This window comes from Mytilus californianus, unplaced genomic scaffold (genome assembly GCF_021869535.1).
Source record: "Mytilus californianus isolate M0D057914Y unplaced genomic scaffold, xbMytCali1.0.p SCAF_1, whole genome shotgun sequence".
Taxonomy (NCBI): Eukaryota; Metazoa; Mollusca; class Bivalvia; order Mytilida; family Mytilidae; genus Mytilus; species Mytilus californianus.
Window position 1 is genome coordinate 12,959,218 of NW_026262581.1, and position 16,702 is coordinate 12,975,919.

Sequence of the window (16,702 nt, forward strand, 5' to 3'; positions counted from 1 at the left end):
TTATTATTATTATTATTCTTCTTCTTCTTCCGCCGCTTTTAAATTTGAACTTGTCCGCACCTGTTCTCCAAAACCGCTTGTCAGATTAACTTAGGGTTTCACAATATGTTAGACTAACATGTCTAGTGGTGCAATCAGGGTTTTGTTTGTGCAATGGGGTTTATAAAGGGGTACTTTGAGGGGCAAAAAGAAAAGAGGGTTTTACTATAGAACCCTATGGGATTTTATTTTTTTAAATTTTCAAATGATTATAAATTGAAAACCGTTTGTGATAGACACAATCTTTTTAATTGAAAATGTTCTAAATGATAAAGCCCATTAAATGAAATACAGGGTTAGTCCCCAGGGTTCACCCCCACCCCCTGCCATTTAAGAAAGTTCTAATATCTTGTAAGTGGTCAAGATCCCCACCCCTAAACCATATATATTCTGGTTTGTCATGCTAAGATGGTTTGAATGATATACAGGGTTAGTCCCCAGGGGTCATCCCGACCCCCTGCCATTTAAGAAAGTTCTAATATCTTGTAAGTGGTCAAGATCCCCACACCTAAACCATATATATTCTGGTTTGTCATGCTAAGATGGTTTGAATGATATACAGGGTTAGTCCCCAGGGGTCATCCCGACCCCCTGCCATTTGAGAAAGTTCTAATATCTTGTAAGTGGTCAAGATCCCCACCCCTAAACCATATATATTCTGGTTTGTCATGCTAAGATGGTTTGAATGATATACAGGGTTAGTCCCCAGGGGTCATCCCGACCCCCTGCCATTTGAGAAAGTTCTAATATCTTGTAAATGGTCGAGATCCCCACCCCTAAACCATATATATTCTGGTTTGTCATGATAAAGCACATAGAATGAAATACAGGGTTAGTCCCCAGGGGTCACCCCCACCCCCTGCCATTTAAGAAAGTTCTAATATCTTCTAAGTGGTCAAGATCCCCACCCCTAAACCATATATATTCTGGTTTGTCATGATAAAGCACATCAAATGTAATACAGGGTTAGTCCCCAGGGGTCACCCCCACCCCCTGCCATTTAAGAAAATTCTAATACCTTGTAAGTGGTCAAGATCCCCACCCCTAAACCATATATATTCTGGTTTGTCATGCGAAGATGGTTTGAATGATATACAGGGTTAGTCCCCAGGGGTCATCCCGACCCCCTGCCATTTGAGAAAGTTCTAATATCTTGTAAATGGTCGAGATCCCCACCCCTAAACCATATATATTCTGGTTTGTCATGATAAAGCACATCAAATGTTATACAGGGTTAGTCCCCAGGGGTCACCCCCACCCCCTGCCATTTAAGAAAGTTCTAATATCTTCTAAGTGGTCAAGATCCCCACACCTAAACCATATATATTCTGGTTTGTCATGCTAAGATGGTTTGAATGATATACAGGGTTAGTCCCCAGGGGTCATCCCGACCCCCTGCCATTTGAAAAAGTTCTAATATCTTGTAAATGGTTGAGATCCCCACCCCTAAACCATATATATTCCTGTTCGTCATGTAATGAACATTTGAATGACGTATAGGGCCAGTCCCCAGGGGTTCCTCCCCACCCCCAATGTTCTAGTATCTTGTAAATGGTCGAGATCCCCACCCCTAAACCATATATATTCTGGTTTGTCATGCCAAGATGATTTGAATGATATACAAGGTTAGTCCCCAGGCATCACTAGTGCATATAACTTTACTGGACCAAACCAATTTTCACTGGACATTGCCCAATGTCAGGCGACCCTGGGAATTACGAATTATGGGAGCTTCGTTTGGGAGACTTCGTAACAGCATCCTGTTACAATCATTTCTTGTTGAGTTTAGAAACCGTTAGGGAGGAGTTGGGTAACATTTCAGCAGTCAATACATAGATAATCTTTCATGTTTCATTGACTTTTGTCATAAGATTGGTAGCATTCTTTTCTAAAGTTAGAGTTAAAGTTCTAACACAAAAAATGGTACAAGGTGCAAGCACTTTATGTATTATAAAATTGCCTATATTGCAAAGTGTGATTTTCACCTTGTGACAAAGTGAAACTGCTGGCTATATTTTTTGCGCCAATGGTTTCCCCCATGTCTAAATGTTCATGCTTGACTGTAATGGTAATAAAATCAATATTAGAGACCAATACAGGTAAGTTATAAGTTTTCTGCAAGCATGTGCTGATAATCACCTGTGCCAGTTAAATTGATTATGGTTTCCATTTCCTTTGATTATTCATTGATCTACCCTTGTTGTGTAAACAAGTTATCAACTGATAGACCAAAAACATGCACCTGTTGATCGTTTAATCAATTTTCATGATGACTCTAGGGACAACTGAAAATAATTACAATAAACTCAAATGAAGTAATAATTTTATATTCTAATATTTAAAAAAATAATGATTAGAATCATCTCCCTGATGTGTAGTTAGTTTTTAAAACAAAACTTGCAGTTTCTTCAAGGTTAAAAGGTATCACTTCAGGTTTTGACGATAACAGCATAAACGTTCTGTTGTTTGATATGTAAACTAGAAAAGCTTTTCCAATGGTTAATAAATAGCAAGGAAACCTTTTCAAACGGTTTTTAAATAGCAAGGAAAACTTTTAAAAAATTTGGTATCTCATATGCACAAATTAATTTCATATTAAGGCATAACAACATGTGATGCATGTTTATATAGAGGAGGATACATTGATCTTTGCGCAAATATTTTGAAACTGGGAATTAAAATTTGATGCTAGGGATTTTATCTGGCGACAACTTTTAGGAGGCCAGCTCCTGAAACATGCATTTTGATTTACTAATAATAATGTACAATTTCGGGTATAAAAATTAACATTTATTAATAATACATTATTTGCATTTGTTGGAGATAACAGGGTATTAGTCCTTGTGTTAATATCTGAGTGAACAATTCTTTTACTATATATAGATAGCTATATTAAATCTTCATTACTGCATAATTAAATAATTGTTTTTTTAACAGAGAAAAAAATTGGAAAAAAAGAAGGCAACAAGAAGTAAAGATGAGGTAGACTCGGGAGAATCCATAGTCTTTTCAATGGATGAATATCAAAAAATGTGTTCTGACCAAGAGTACAAGGATATAGTTTTTAGGTTTGTATTGTATTGTATTTTGATTGTAATCTGTTAATTTGGGATAACTAACATGCAGTATGTATCATTTTGGAAACAAGGACACTACAGTACAATCTACCTTTTTATAGCCCCAAATTAGAATTTTACCCATGTTAGAATCAATGCATAAGATTTACATGAGCAGTAGCCTTAGGACTTCATCAAATAGAGATCTTTACAAAGTTATATATATTTTTTTTATCAGAAGATCTGTTCAAGCTGGTGTTCAGCAATTAAATGCATTTATTTTTACATTTTATATGGACAAAAATAAATACAGCATAATGTGGTATGATTGTCAATAAGACAACTATTTACCAAAGATTATAGGACAAGGATGTGATTGCTCTGACATCTGAGGGCCTTTTTTATGACTTGTTGTGGCCTTTGAACGTCAGAGCACAGTCCATATAGAAAACTTTGGAAATTGCCTACCAGGACTTGGGATGGCAAGTTTCTTATCTTGAAATCTTAAAAGGTCCATTTTCAAGTAGATAAATCATACGTCACTAGATTAATTATTCATTTTAAACCATGAATATGTAACTTTTATTCACATACTAATCCCCTGTAAAGGGTATCCTTTTGTTAGTTTACTCACAGTTCTTGTTTACACTTGAATGAATTGACTTGTCAGAATTACTTCAAACCTCCTATGGTTGTGATCTTTTTTTAATCTTTATTTTATTTGAATGATTTTGGGGTTTTCCGAAGCAAAACATGGACATTTATTCTAGGTATGATGAAGTTTATCAGTGCAGAATTCCCTACAATTTTCAGTGGAATAGAAAAAATTTCTCACAACTACTTTATTACATGAAGGGAGTGTTTCAAAGTTTATTAGAGATGGAGTTGGGACAGCTATAAATGTCATATATTTTTGTTCTTTTTTAGGCAAAGAAAAGAAACAAATGATTTGAACATGAAACATCAACAAGAGTACAGAGACTTTTGTAGACAAAAAGGATATCCAGTACCTCCTGTTGCACCACCCATACCAAACAGTATTGTGTCTAGAAACTTTAATTCTATGCTTAGTCCACAATTATTGACACTTTCACCTTGCGTATCCACAAAGTCCTCTACTCCTTCAGATTTATTGATGCTAAAGGAATCTTCGAGAACGCGATCGCTGAGTGAAGGTAATCACATTTCTTCAAAAGAAAGTGTTGAAGTGCAATCTGAAAATGAAGAGTCATCAAATGAACTCAAAAAACAAACAACATCAACAATTAGAAATGATGAAAACGAAAATGTAAAAGAAGTTGATAAACACGATAAAGGAGAAATAAATAAAGACGATTCTATACAATTAGTTGAAAAGGTAGAAACAAGTAAGGATGATCCACAACATTTACGTCAGCTGCCGAAACAAACTGATGGACAAAGTTCTCTTCCCCAAGAAGTGATACCAGAGAACAAAATTTCAAAAAGTGAAGGCACTGATGCAGATGAAACATCATCTCTTAAGAGTCAGGGTAGTCGAAAGTCAAGCATGGATCTAACGCACACTGTAAATACTACACAGCCAAAGCAACAAATTACTTTTTCTCAGCCTGTGATGACAAACCAGCCACCAATTTACTCGCAATTTCCAGGAATGTATCAGCAGTTTGGTTTCCCTCCACCAATGCAAGTGCCTAATATGCCAAGTATGTTTTATCCAAATATCCCATACCCAAATACACCATTGTGGGGATATGGTACTACAGATCAACAGCAGCAACAACAGTTTCAAAGTATACCACCCACACAACACCAGCAGGCTGCTAGTAACATACAGAGAGGTGGGAGTTTGCCAGAACAAACTTTCCAACATGCAGCTGTCTCACAACTCCCTACTGGGACAGGTTTTCCAACTAGTGCTAATATTATATCATCATCAGTGCTACAGACGAACCTTCCACCTAACACTTCCTCAAATTAATACTGTAATTTGCCAAATGTCTTTCAATTATAGAGAAAAAGTAAATTGTATCTTTGTAATAATACTATGTAAATATTCCTGTACATTCTTCATACAGATTCCCCTGTAATTTACCGAGTATGAAGGTCATGATAAAAAAAAAAATTTTTCAATATGCAATGTTGGAAAAAATGATTTTTTTGAGAGATAAAATGATTGTTATTAATAGAATATTTTTAGAATGGATTATTGAGCTGCTTTTTTGCATCTGTAAAAAAGTCATGAATAATACTTGTATATATGTGTTCGTCTTGAAAGGTTTTAATTTAGTACATTGAGAAAATTGGTAAGATGAAATTTATCATGACCTTCAGTAAAAGAGAGATCTGTATGGTTTAATTGGGATCAAATAGTTCAATTTTGAACTTTTAAAGTAATAATTGTATTGTTGTATGCCATATTTGTTATAATCAGTAAGTTTAGGTGTTGAAATATACTCATAAGCACAGTGCAGAAAAATAATTCACTTCTCCAACAAGTACAATATTATGTCATTATTATTTAGTGTTTAGGGTCGTGCATTTTTAGATTTGTGGGCATTAGGAAAATTGGGAAAAACCTCATAAGTTGGGTCAGCTTATACCATGTTGTACAATTCAGATTATTCTTGATAAAGTACCTTTCCTTTTCATTTCTTTTAGGCCTTTACGTAAAAATTATTTTATTTGATGAGGTCTGTCTTACTACAGGTTTTATATGATTGCAGAAACCATTTCATCGTTAAAAAATTCTGATTAACATCTGCATCAGATATTCCAAACTTTAGTAATAAAATGCATGTCAAAGATCAATATTTCATATATTTAATTTTTTTGTCATGATTTCCTAATACAAATGTTGAAGAACTGAAGCTGGATGTGGTATTATTAGATAGTTGTACATAGAAAAACCAGAAATCCCATAAAATTTAATCCACCATAACTATATGAAAATGCATGCGCAGTAACTAATAGAATAAAATATTTAGGTATTTTGATAGGTGATTCCTTACGAGGTAAATTCAAACAGAAACTGTGTATTGCAGAAACAAAAAATCCAAAAACAGTTCTTGACAGGGTTTAATCATGTAGCTTTAATTAACTATGGCAAGTTAAACTATAATAACCAAAAAAATACTTCAATACTGGATAGATTTTTAAACAAATTATAGATATTTTGTTATGATATAATTATTTCGAATATATCTTATGGTAGGTAATTAAAATAAAATAGCTAACATCTCAAAATATAATAAAGGGAATAATGTTTTTCATCTTCAGATTGAAATTGAGAAGTATACCAACAGAATAGGAATGTATTTTCTAGTCATAATTACTGTCTGTTTTTCATTAAGGTTCAAAATAAGCTCTTAAAAAATACAGAAGTAAATTTGATTTGTGCAAAGGAAGGTTTTATATTAAAAGATATCAGATGATATCAGACAGTAATTCCTACAAAAAGATATTTTGAAAGTGTCACACTCAGATGTGCCTTTAACTGTGATTCTTGGAAAAGTGTATGGAGTTTAAGAATGAGTTAATTAAAATGTATGCAAGAGTGAAGATTGACTTTATGTTTCTCTATTTTTTTCACATTATACTATTTTTGTCTTAAATATGTTAATTTGTATAATTAATGATTACTGTGTCAGCATTAACATACAGTATATAGACTGTTATTTCATGCAAGTAATTTTTGTATTGATTTATCAAAAACAATTTAAATAACTTTTGACCTTGTCATCAATTTCAAATTTTCATTCAGATAATAAACATCAAAAACAGTAAGCACAAATAATGCCATACATTACAACATTCATTCTTTTTTGTTTTGTAAAAATGTATTACCTTAACTTTTAAATCAACATAAATGTAGATCATAAATTAAAACTTGAATACTTAGGCCAAATAAGGCCTTTATCACACCTTATCCTTACTTTCAGTCCAACTATTTATGGTTTATGTTACATTTTGAATGCTACAAAAGATTTTTTGTTATTTTACTATTAACTATTTCCTTACAGTGTTAGAACAACCATTTTAATACTCTTGATTTCAATTCACATTGTTGATTTTAATTGGAAGATTGTATTTTGCAGTTTTTAAGGTTCAAATATATTTTAAAAGGTTTTTGTTCTGATATTTCTTTTGTTTTATATTTGTGCATTTAAGACAAAAAATAAATTGCTACAACTTATATCTATATGTAATCTAAAAAAATACACAAAAGACAAAACTTCCATAAATGTACTCATAAAATTCCAGATACAATTATCAGAATTTTTTTATATATAACTTCTTCCATTTAGGCTTTTTCAGAAATTACTCCTGGTACTTACTGTTTTATTAATAATTTCAGGAAAAAGTTTGATTTTCAAATATTTCCTGCTAAAAAAATTGTGTTGTACTTTTAATTGGTGTCAATCGGTATAGTCTGCTTTTTTTCTGATAAACTTTTTGCAATCTTGTTAATGACTTCATTTTCACCATGTGCAGTTTGAATATTTTTTTTCAAACAAACGATATCAAAACTGCAGGCTGTTGTTTCAAAGTTATGCAGGTATGTGTAATCTAAAGTAGTACATAATTTTGAACTTAACATATTGAAAAACTTTTAATTTAAAGTCCCATTTTGAAGTAAGTTGGACACATATTTCTATGGTGAACATCTATGAGAGCTGTCTCATTTAAATAAGTTATTTATTAGCAAAACAAAGGGAACATCAAGTGTCAATCAAAAACTTCAATCAGTTGCGAAAAGTGGCACTGAAGACACTTAGAAAAAAAGTTTTGATGGCTTATGAAATGGTATCGACGATATGTGTAATTTATATATCAGTATTGAGATAGAGCTTTTTGTTCTGTACATTTATCCGAATTGCCACAGCTTATAGATGTATCACAACTGTTATATTTTGTTGGCAACACTCTTTTAGCTTTATACTGATGAAGCTGTTATGTTTCTTATATGATGATATACTTTTACATGTGTAAACAATTTGTATGTACTAAACTACTTGATTTACAGATGTTGTATCAACATTAAAATATAAGATGTTATATTTTAGATTGTATTTCTAAATAATTTTCTTGTTTATTTTTTTGTTTTAATAAAAATATATTTAAAAAGTGTAATTCCACATAGCTGCCACAGTTTAAGATTTTTGTTGTTTAAATAGTTCAGACTGATTTGAAATCTTTTTGTATGCTAAAAAAAATAATTATCTGTTTCAAATGAATTTGGACCATGTTGTAAAATTGCTTTATTTATTTTGTATGGGATGATGCAATTATGAGGAAGTAAAGATCAAAATCAGTTGTGATTGATGAGTGTGAATGAGACTTGAAAGGAGCTGTTTCCAGAAAAGGCAAAACATTCAAAACTGTTTTATTTTTTTGAAATTTTAAAGCAACATATTATATTGCCAATGCAGATTTGTACCTTTGGCACAACTTTCATGTACACTGGTATTGTCAGTGGTCAGCAAATATTTGACATCATTTGCAGACATGAAATAATTTAATATCTAGTATACTGTTTTATAGCTCAATTGAAAATGAAAAAAATAGTATTTTATTATAATGTTGTAGATTTAATCTAATTTGATTGTTTAAAAGGAAAAAAAATATAGAAAAATTTGATACCAGTTTGAATGTTTAACCAATGAATGTTTTGATGTGATTGTATTGCAAGTATAATGCAGTTATTCCACAGACAATCCTTTATTCACTAGTATGTTTATTTTTAGATATTTGAAAGCACAGTTGAATAATTTAAAAATTGCACCAAAAAATTCTTGCCTGTCACAGCTTAATTGATTATTAATTAGTCAGCCATAAATGAAACTTCATCAATTATTTGATGAAATAGGGCAGTTGTTTTGTCTTTGCTTATTTTTATTTAAAAAAAAACCAATACTTTAGTTGATTTATTAGTAAGATGTATGGTTAAAAGGGATAAATATTTAATTTGTGAATTTTTTTGAAATTAGAAATAATAGAATATAACTAGTTAAATGATTTACAGAAAAATAACAGTTCATATTGAATGCTGGTGAAAATGATGGCTTTAAACCAAAATAAAATGCATTAAAATAAGACAGATTGATTGTGTCAGACTAACTTACCTCATGTCAAATTGTTCATTGAAAAAGCACACTTTTAAGAAATAACCAGCATTTTTATATTCATTACATTTTGATATCTTTTTTTTCGTTCAAAATGTAAATAAAACCATGAGAGTGACATTCTGAAGTGTGTTTTAGCATAAGTGTGCAATTTTTTTGTTGGTTAGTATTCATTCTGTGTTGATTTAATTTGTTAATTTGCTGTTCATTGTGAATAGATATCAGTGAATAACAGGTTATTTGATTGGAGTATTCATCTGAAAAAAAAGAAAATAACTATGTGTAAAAAATAGCAATGTGATATCCATAATTTTCCGAGATTTAATTGATTTTGTTGCAATGTTATATTTTTTGAAGATTTCAAAAATAATGCAAAAAAAAGGCTTTTGCAGTAAAGAGTGGCAAAAAAACATTTGTTTCTCAGTTTTTTAAGCCTTGGGGATCATATGAATAAGTAAGTTTTGAAGAGTTAGCTTAGATTCCAGAAGACCCAGTGTCTATTACGTAATACTATTACTATAATAGAAGATGACAAATATATCATAGTAGCATATAAATGTTGTTTGCTGTTTATATAATATTCCTGCTTTCAAAGTTCTATATATATGTTGAATATAGTAGAAAGGTTAATTTACAATCATTTCTAAGAAAATTTAATAGTATACTTTCTATTTATAGTACAACCGTGTGTAAAAACTTAATTTTTAGGATCATAAACACATGGTTCATAGGGTTATGCTAAAAATAGACCTAATATATTTGATTTGTTTTTATACATTTTTTTTTACGTCAAAAATATTACAAATTAATTGATTTATTGTCTTAAACATATTAAAAACAGCTTGTACTCATTAATTTGAAACTAAATAGTAAATAACATGATAGAAATATGGTTAATTTTGTCATCTGCTATAACATTTGGACTGTGAAAATTTTAGAAAAACTAGTTTGTTCAGGACAGTGAAGTTTTCTCAGGCTGTATAGACCAGAATTCGTTGGTAATACCCTCATCCATAATACATTTCTGGTTGTGATTTTTTATATGCCCGTTTACGGGACGTATTATGGTATACCTCTGTCCGTCCGTCCGTCTGTCCGTCGTCAACATGTCGGACATTAACTCAAAAATGCTTTAACCAATTTGCATAAAACTTTGGTGAATTGTTTATATCTATTGACGTGAGCTCCCGTTCGTTTTTTATAAAATTTAGATTTTACATTTCCGAGTTATGGGGTTTTATTTATTAAAAAAAGGGGGATTTTCCAGTTTTGGGACAATAAGTCAAGAATGCCTTCACCAACTTGCAAGAAATTGCGGTGAATTGTTTATATCTATTGACATGAGCTCCCTTTTGATTTTTATAAATTTTAGATTTTACGTTTCCGAGTTACAGGGTTTTATTCATAAAAAAAGGGGGGATTTTCCAGTTTTCGGACAAAAACTCAAAAATGCTTTCAGCAATTCTTATGAAACTTTGGTGAATTGTTTGTATGTATTGATGTAAGCCCCCCTTAGAATTTTATAAATTTTAAATTTTACATTTCTGAGTTATGGGGTTTTATTCATTAAAAAAAGGGGTGATTTTCCAGTTTTCAGACAATAACGTAAACATGCTGTCACCAATTCTCATGAAACTTTGGTGAATTGTTTATATCTATTGATGTAAGCTCCCTTTTTATTTTCATAAATTTCTAGTATGACATTGAGAATTAATTGAACTTTATTTGCTTATAGTCTGACAACAGATTTACTAGGTATTGCACAACAGCAAGAAATCTTTAATTGAATATAAATTCAATTCATATAACCAATTTCAAGTTCTTTGACTACATTTATTGAGAAACCTATAATGTGTCAAATATTTGATTACAATCCAAATTCAGACCTGAATCAAGCTTGAATATTGTGTCCATTTTTGCCTCAACTGTTTAGGGTTGGACCTCTGCGGGCGTATCTAGCTGCGCTCAGCGAAGCAGTTTATTATTGTCTTGTCTGCAACAAAAGTTGCAGAATGCCAGACATAGGGATTACAATCTTGCAGTGGCAAAGGTGTAAATTATTTGTTTAAACCTTTATGTTTCAGAAGATAAAAGACCAAGATACATTATACCTTGTACACAGATGCCTTATGTTACAAATAATCGGTCTGTCACATGGGAGTACACTAATTCATGGCCCCAATGCTTTCTATGTTAAATTTTCAAATTTCAAGATGGCACAGCTCTTTTGTCTTGAGTTCAAATAAAGTGACCATCATTACATGTCAAAGCAACACCCTATGGTGTCTTGTACTGAAAAAATCAACATACCTTTAATTGCATACAAGAGAGAACTGGTTCTGAGAACTTCAGATATACCAAAAAGGTACTTTAGATCTTACAAACAGGCAAAATGTACCCTCCTTTTTATACGCCCGTTTACGGGACGTATTATGGTATACCGTTGTCCGTCTGTCCGTCCGTCCGTCTGTCCGTCGTCAACATGTCGGACATTAACTCAAAAATGCTTTCACCAATTTGCATAAAACTTTGGTGAATTGTTTATATCTATTGACATGAGCTCCCTTTCGTTTTTTATAAAATTTAGATTTCACGTTTCCGAGTTATGGGGTTTTATTCATTAAAAAAAGGGGGATTTTCCAGATTTCGAACAATAAGTCAAGAATGCTTTCAATAACTTGCAAGAAATTGTAGTGAATTGTTTATATCTATTGACATGAGCTCCCTTTCGATTTTTATAAATTTTAGATTATACGTTTCCGAGTAACAGGGTTTTATTCATAAAAAAAGGGGGGATTTTCCAGTTTTCGGACAAAAACTCAAAAATGCTTTCAGCAATTCTTATGAAACCTTGGTGAATTGTTTGTTTGTATTGATGTAAGCTCCTTTTAGAATTTTATAAATTTTGAATTTTACCTATATGAGTTATGGGGTTTTATTCATTAAAAAAAGGGGTGATTTTCAAGTTTTCTGGCAATAACTCAAAAATGCTGTCACCAATTCTCAGGAAACTTTGGTGAATTGTTAATATCTATTGATGTAAGCTCCCTTTTTATTTTCATAAATTTCTAGTATGACATTGAGAATTAATTGAACTTTATTTGCTTATAGTCTGACAACAGATTTACTAGGTATTGCACAACAGCAAGAAATCTTTAATTGAATATAAATTCAATTCATATAACCAATTTCAAGTTCTTTGACTACATTTATTGAGAAACCTATAATGTGTCAAATATTTGATTACAATCCAAATTCAGACCTGAATCAAGCTTGAATATTGTGTCCATTTTTGCCTCAACTGTTTAGGGTTGGACCTCTGCGGGCGTATCTAGCTGCGCTCAGCGAAGCAGTTTATTATTGTCTTGTCTGCAACAAAAGTTGCAGAATGCCAGACATAGGGATTACAATCTTGCAGTGGCAAAGGTGTAAATTATTTGTTTAAACCTTTATATTTCAGAAGATAAAAGACCAAGATACATTATACCTTGTACACAGATGCCTTATGTTACAAATAATCGGTCTGTCACATGGGAGTACACTAATTCATGGCCCCAATGCTTTCTATGTTAAATTTTCAAATTTCAAGATGGCACAGCTCTTTTGTCTTGAGTTCAAATAAAGTGACCATCATTACATGTCAAAGCAACACTCTATGGTGTCTTGTACTGAAAAAATCAACATACCTTTAATTGCATACAAGAGAGAACTGGTTCTGAGAACTTCAGATATACCAAAAAGGTACTTTAGATCTTACAAACAGGCAAAATGTACCCTCCTTTTTATACGCCCGTTTACGGGACGTATTATGGTATACCGTTGTCCGTCTGTCCGTCCGTCCGTCTGTCCGTCGTCAACATGTCGGACATTAACTCAAAAATGCTTTCACCAATTTGCATAAAACTTTGGTGAATTGTTTATATCTATTGACATGAGCTCCCTTTTGTTTTTTATAAAATTTAGATTTCACGTTTCCGAGTTATGGGGTTTTATTCATTAAAAAAAGGGGGATTTTCCAGATTTCGAACAATAAGTCAAGAATGCTTTCACTAACTTGCAAGAAATTGTAGTGAATTGTTTATATCTATTGACATGAGCTCCCTTTCGATTTTTATAAATTTTAGATTATACGTTTCCGAGTAACAGGGTTTTATTCATAAAAAAAGGGGGGATTTTCCAGTTTTCGGACAAAAACTCAAAAATGCTTTCAGCAATTCTTATGAAACCTTGGTGAATTGTTTGTTTGTATTGATGTAAGCTCCTTTTAGAATTTTATAAATTTTGAATTTTACCTATATGAGTTATGGGGTTTTATTCATTAAAAAAAGGGGTGATTTTCAAGTTTTCTGGCAATAACTCAAAAATGCTGTCACCAATTCTCAGGAAACTTTGGTGAATTGTTAATATCTATTGATGTAAGCTCCCTTTTTATTTTCATAAATTTCTAATATGACATTGAGATTTAATTGAACTTTATTTGTTTATAGTCTGACAACAGCAGATATACTAAGTATTGCACAACAGCAAGAAATCTTTAAGTGAATATAAATTCAATTCATATAACCAATTTCAAGTTCTTTGACTACATTTATTCAGAAACCTATAATATGTCAAATATTTAATTACAATCCAAATTCAGACCTGAATCAAGCTTGAATATTGTGTCCATTTTTGCCCCAACTGTTCAGGGTTGGACCTCTGCGGGCGTATCTAGCTGCGCTCAGCGAAGCAGTTTATTAAATTTCATGCAATTTTTATGCCCATGCCGTAGCGGAGGGGGGCATTAAGTTTTTACCCTTGTCCGTCTGTACGTACGTCCCAAAGTTGGTTTTCGTTCTCTAACTTTAGTTTGCCTCAACCAAATGTTATGAAACTTATACACAATGCCTATTACCACTAAATACAGATCAAGTTTGAATTTTTGGTGGCGTCACTTTTACCTTTCTAGAGTTATGCCCCTTTACTAGCAATTTTTCGTTTCCGTTCTCTAACTTAAGTTTGCCTCAACCAAATGTTATGAAACTTATACACAATGCTTATTACCACAATATACAGATCAAGTTTGAATTTTAGTGCCGTCACTTTTACTGTTCTAGAGTTATGCCCTTTACAAATGGAAAAATTGCTAAATTTTTAGTTTCTGTTCTCTACTTAAGTTTGCCTCAACCAAATGTAATGAGACCTACACACAATGCTTATACATAATTATTACCACAAAACTCAGATCAAGTTCAAATTTGGGTAGCATCACTTTTACCGTTCTTCAGTTATTCCTTTTACAACTATATGATATGCAAGCGGGGGCATCATCTGTGGACACATGTGGACACAATCCACATTTATTTTATTATTCAAATTTATAAGTCAAAAAGTGTTCTACAATGATCACCAGTCATTCAGCTTCCATTTGATACCAAAATAACCAAAGTGTTCTACATATTATGAACATTACATCCATGCATAGGAACTATTTTGTGTTAAATATGTACCACTTTCTGGTATGTGCTTTCTGATCGGGCCAGAATTAGTGTTGTTACACCTACAACAGAACCAAACTTGCTATATTGACTTCTGCATTACTTAATTTTATTCTATGATCTATTTCTAGCAATAAAAACATAAAGCTTTAGTCCAAACACTGTTTTACTGATTTTAAGCTCAAATTGGACTGGTAATCATATGGGTTAGGCAAAGAAAACTGCATGTGGATATTATGTGTTTGGGTCTGTGTTTCAATTACCATAAGCAATAGGTCAACTATATTTGGTGTATGGAATAATTGTAAAGTGTACATGTCTGTCTGACAGGATTTATCTGACCTTGATGGATCTTTATAAATGTTAAGTTTATGTGGTACTCTTAAAGCGTTTATCTTTTAAGACTTTCAACATAATATCAATGGTGATTAAAGCAGGAGAGACATTTCAACGTGTGCACTTTTGTTTCTGATTTGGTCTATTTGTCAGATACTATAAGCAATAGGTCAACTGAATTTGTTATATGGAATGATTGTAAGGTGTTCATGTTTATCTGGCAGTTCATCTGACCTTGACCTCATTTTCATGGTTCATTAGTCAATGTAAAGTTTTCAGATACTGTAAGCAATAGGTTAACTATATTTGGGGTATAGAATGATTGTATGGTGAACTTTTTGTCTTGTATGGTTGATCTGAATTTGACCTCAATTTTTTGGTTCATTGGTCAATGTTTAATTTCTTTGAAACTTAAAGTAAAACCTTCATATTACACACACTCAACATAATATCAATCATGATAAGTAAAGCAGGCGAGACATTTCAGTGTGTGCATTTGAGTCTTGGAATGTATTTGTTATTTACTATTTTCAAGTCCCATCTGATACACTTGGTTATTGGATGAATTTTAGTGTTGTAGGTCAAGGTCACATCAAGGTAAATAGAATATTACTGTTGGTATGTTAGGACTTGAGTTTTGTTTTATCTTTGTTGTTCCCCCTTTAGTTGAGGATGGGAATATAACAAAATGGCTTTGCATCCATGGATAACTTGTGTCTTGTCAGTGCATTTCCAACTTTATAGAAAAGGCAAATTTTTAAAAACTTGTATGAGGAGTTGGTAAACTCTTTTTTTATACACCCGTCGTTTATGGGACGTGTTATGGTATACCTTTGACCGTCTGTCTGTCTGTCCGTCCGTCGTCAACATGTCGGACATTAATTCAAAAACGCTTTAACCAATATTAAACTTTGGTGAATTGTTTATATCTATTGACTTGAGCTCCCTTTCGTTTTTTATAAATTTCAGATTTACCATTTCTGAGTTTTGGGGTTTAAGTTTATGTTAGTTTAAACGACATAAATGCCAAAGGGCATTATTCACATATATATTATAAAATGGCTGTCAGGTGTTAATTAGTTTAATAGTGTAAAATAATGTAAGAGTGTAAGGTACTCTGTCAGGTATTTACCCTTATTAAGTGTCAAATTATGTAAGAGTTGCAAGTCACTCTTGATAATTTAATAACTTACTAGTACATCAAAGGTCCAGTCAATTTCGTAACTAATCAACCGTAACATTTACAAGATGTTTGTACACCTGTGACAAATATCTAAGTATTGGTATTCTATTGATTAACTGCATCAAAATGTAATCAATAATTAAGACGTTATGAAGGTAAAACAATCATTCAACACTTGTTTGTCAATTTTTTACAACTTTTTAACTGCAAGCATTTCAGTATCCGTCAAAATATTTAATTGGGATTAAAGAATCCGCCAAGATAAAAATGGCCAAAATTTTTCGTATACTTTGTTGCCCCTAAATCGCGAAATTTTACACCCGCCAAAATAACCCGCTATACGGTAGCATGCTCTCATGGAGGTTGATTCTAAAATTCAGAAAGCATTGATTTGTAGTTCCTGAGAGAAATGTGACAAATTCTTACATCACCATTAATAAGTATTCAGTTAACAGGAAGTTGTTAAGCAATGAATCTGTAAATAAATTTCACAGTACAACGTGCTTA

General features: G+C 32.0%; 1 protein-coding gene and 1 long non-coding RNA gene across 3 annotated transcripts in view; one reads left to right on the forward strand and one right to left on the reverse strand.

The window, feature by feature from the left end:
* Positions 1 to 9,611, forward strand: part of LOC127704991 (serine/threonine-protein kinase WNK2-like) — a 47,963-nt gene extending 38,352 nt beyond the window's left edge. For both annotated transcript variants that reach the window (XM_052209269.1, XM_052209348.1), the window contains 2 exons: positions 2,977 to 3,107; positions 4,023 to 9,611. In XM_052209269.1, the coding sequence (XP_052065229.1) occupies positions 2,977 to 3,107; positions 4,023 to 5,055 (1,164 nt within the window). In that variant the 3' untranslated portion in view covers positions 5,056 to 9,611. The remainder of the gene's footprint in view (positions 1 to 2,976; positions 3,108 to 4,022) is intronic.
* Positions 8,158 to 14,010, reverse strand: LOC127706202 (uncharacterized). The gene is made up of 2 exons (XR_007984336.1): positions 13,800 to 14,010; positions 8,158 to 11,044 (listed from the first exon to the last, which is right to left on the reverse strand). It is a non-coding gene; the product is annotated as an uncharacterized LOC127706202 (long non-coding RNA).
* Positions 14,011 to 16,702: the final 2,692 nt, after the last annotated feature.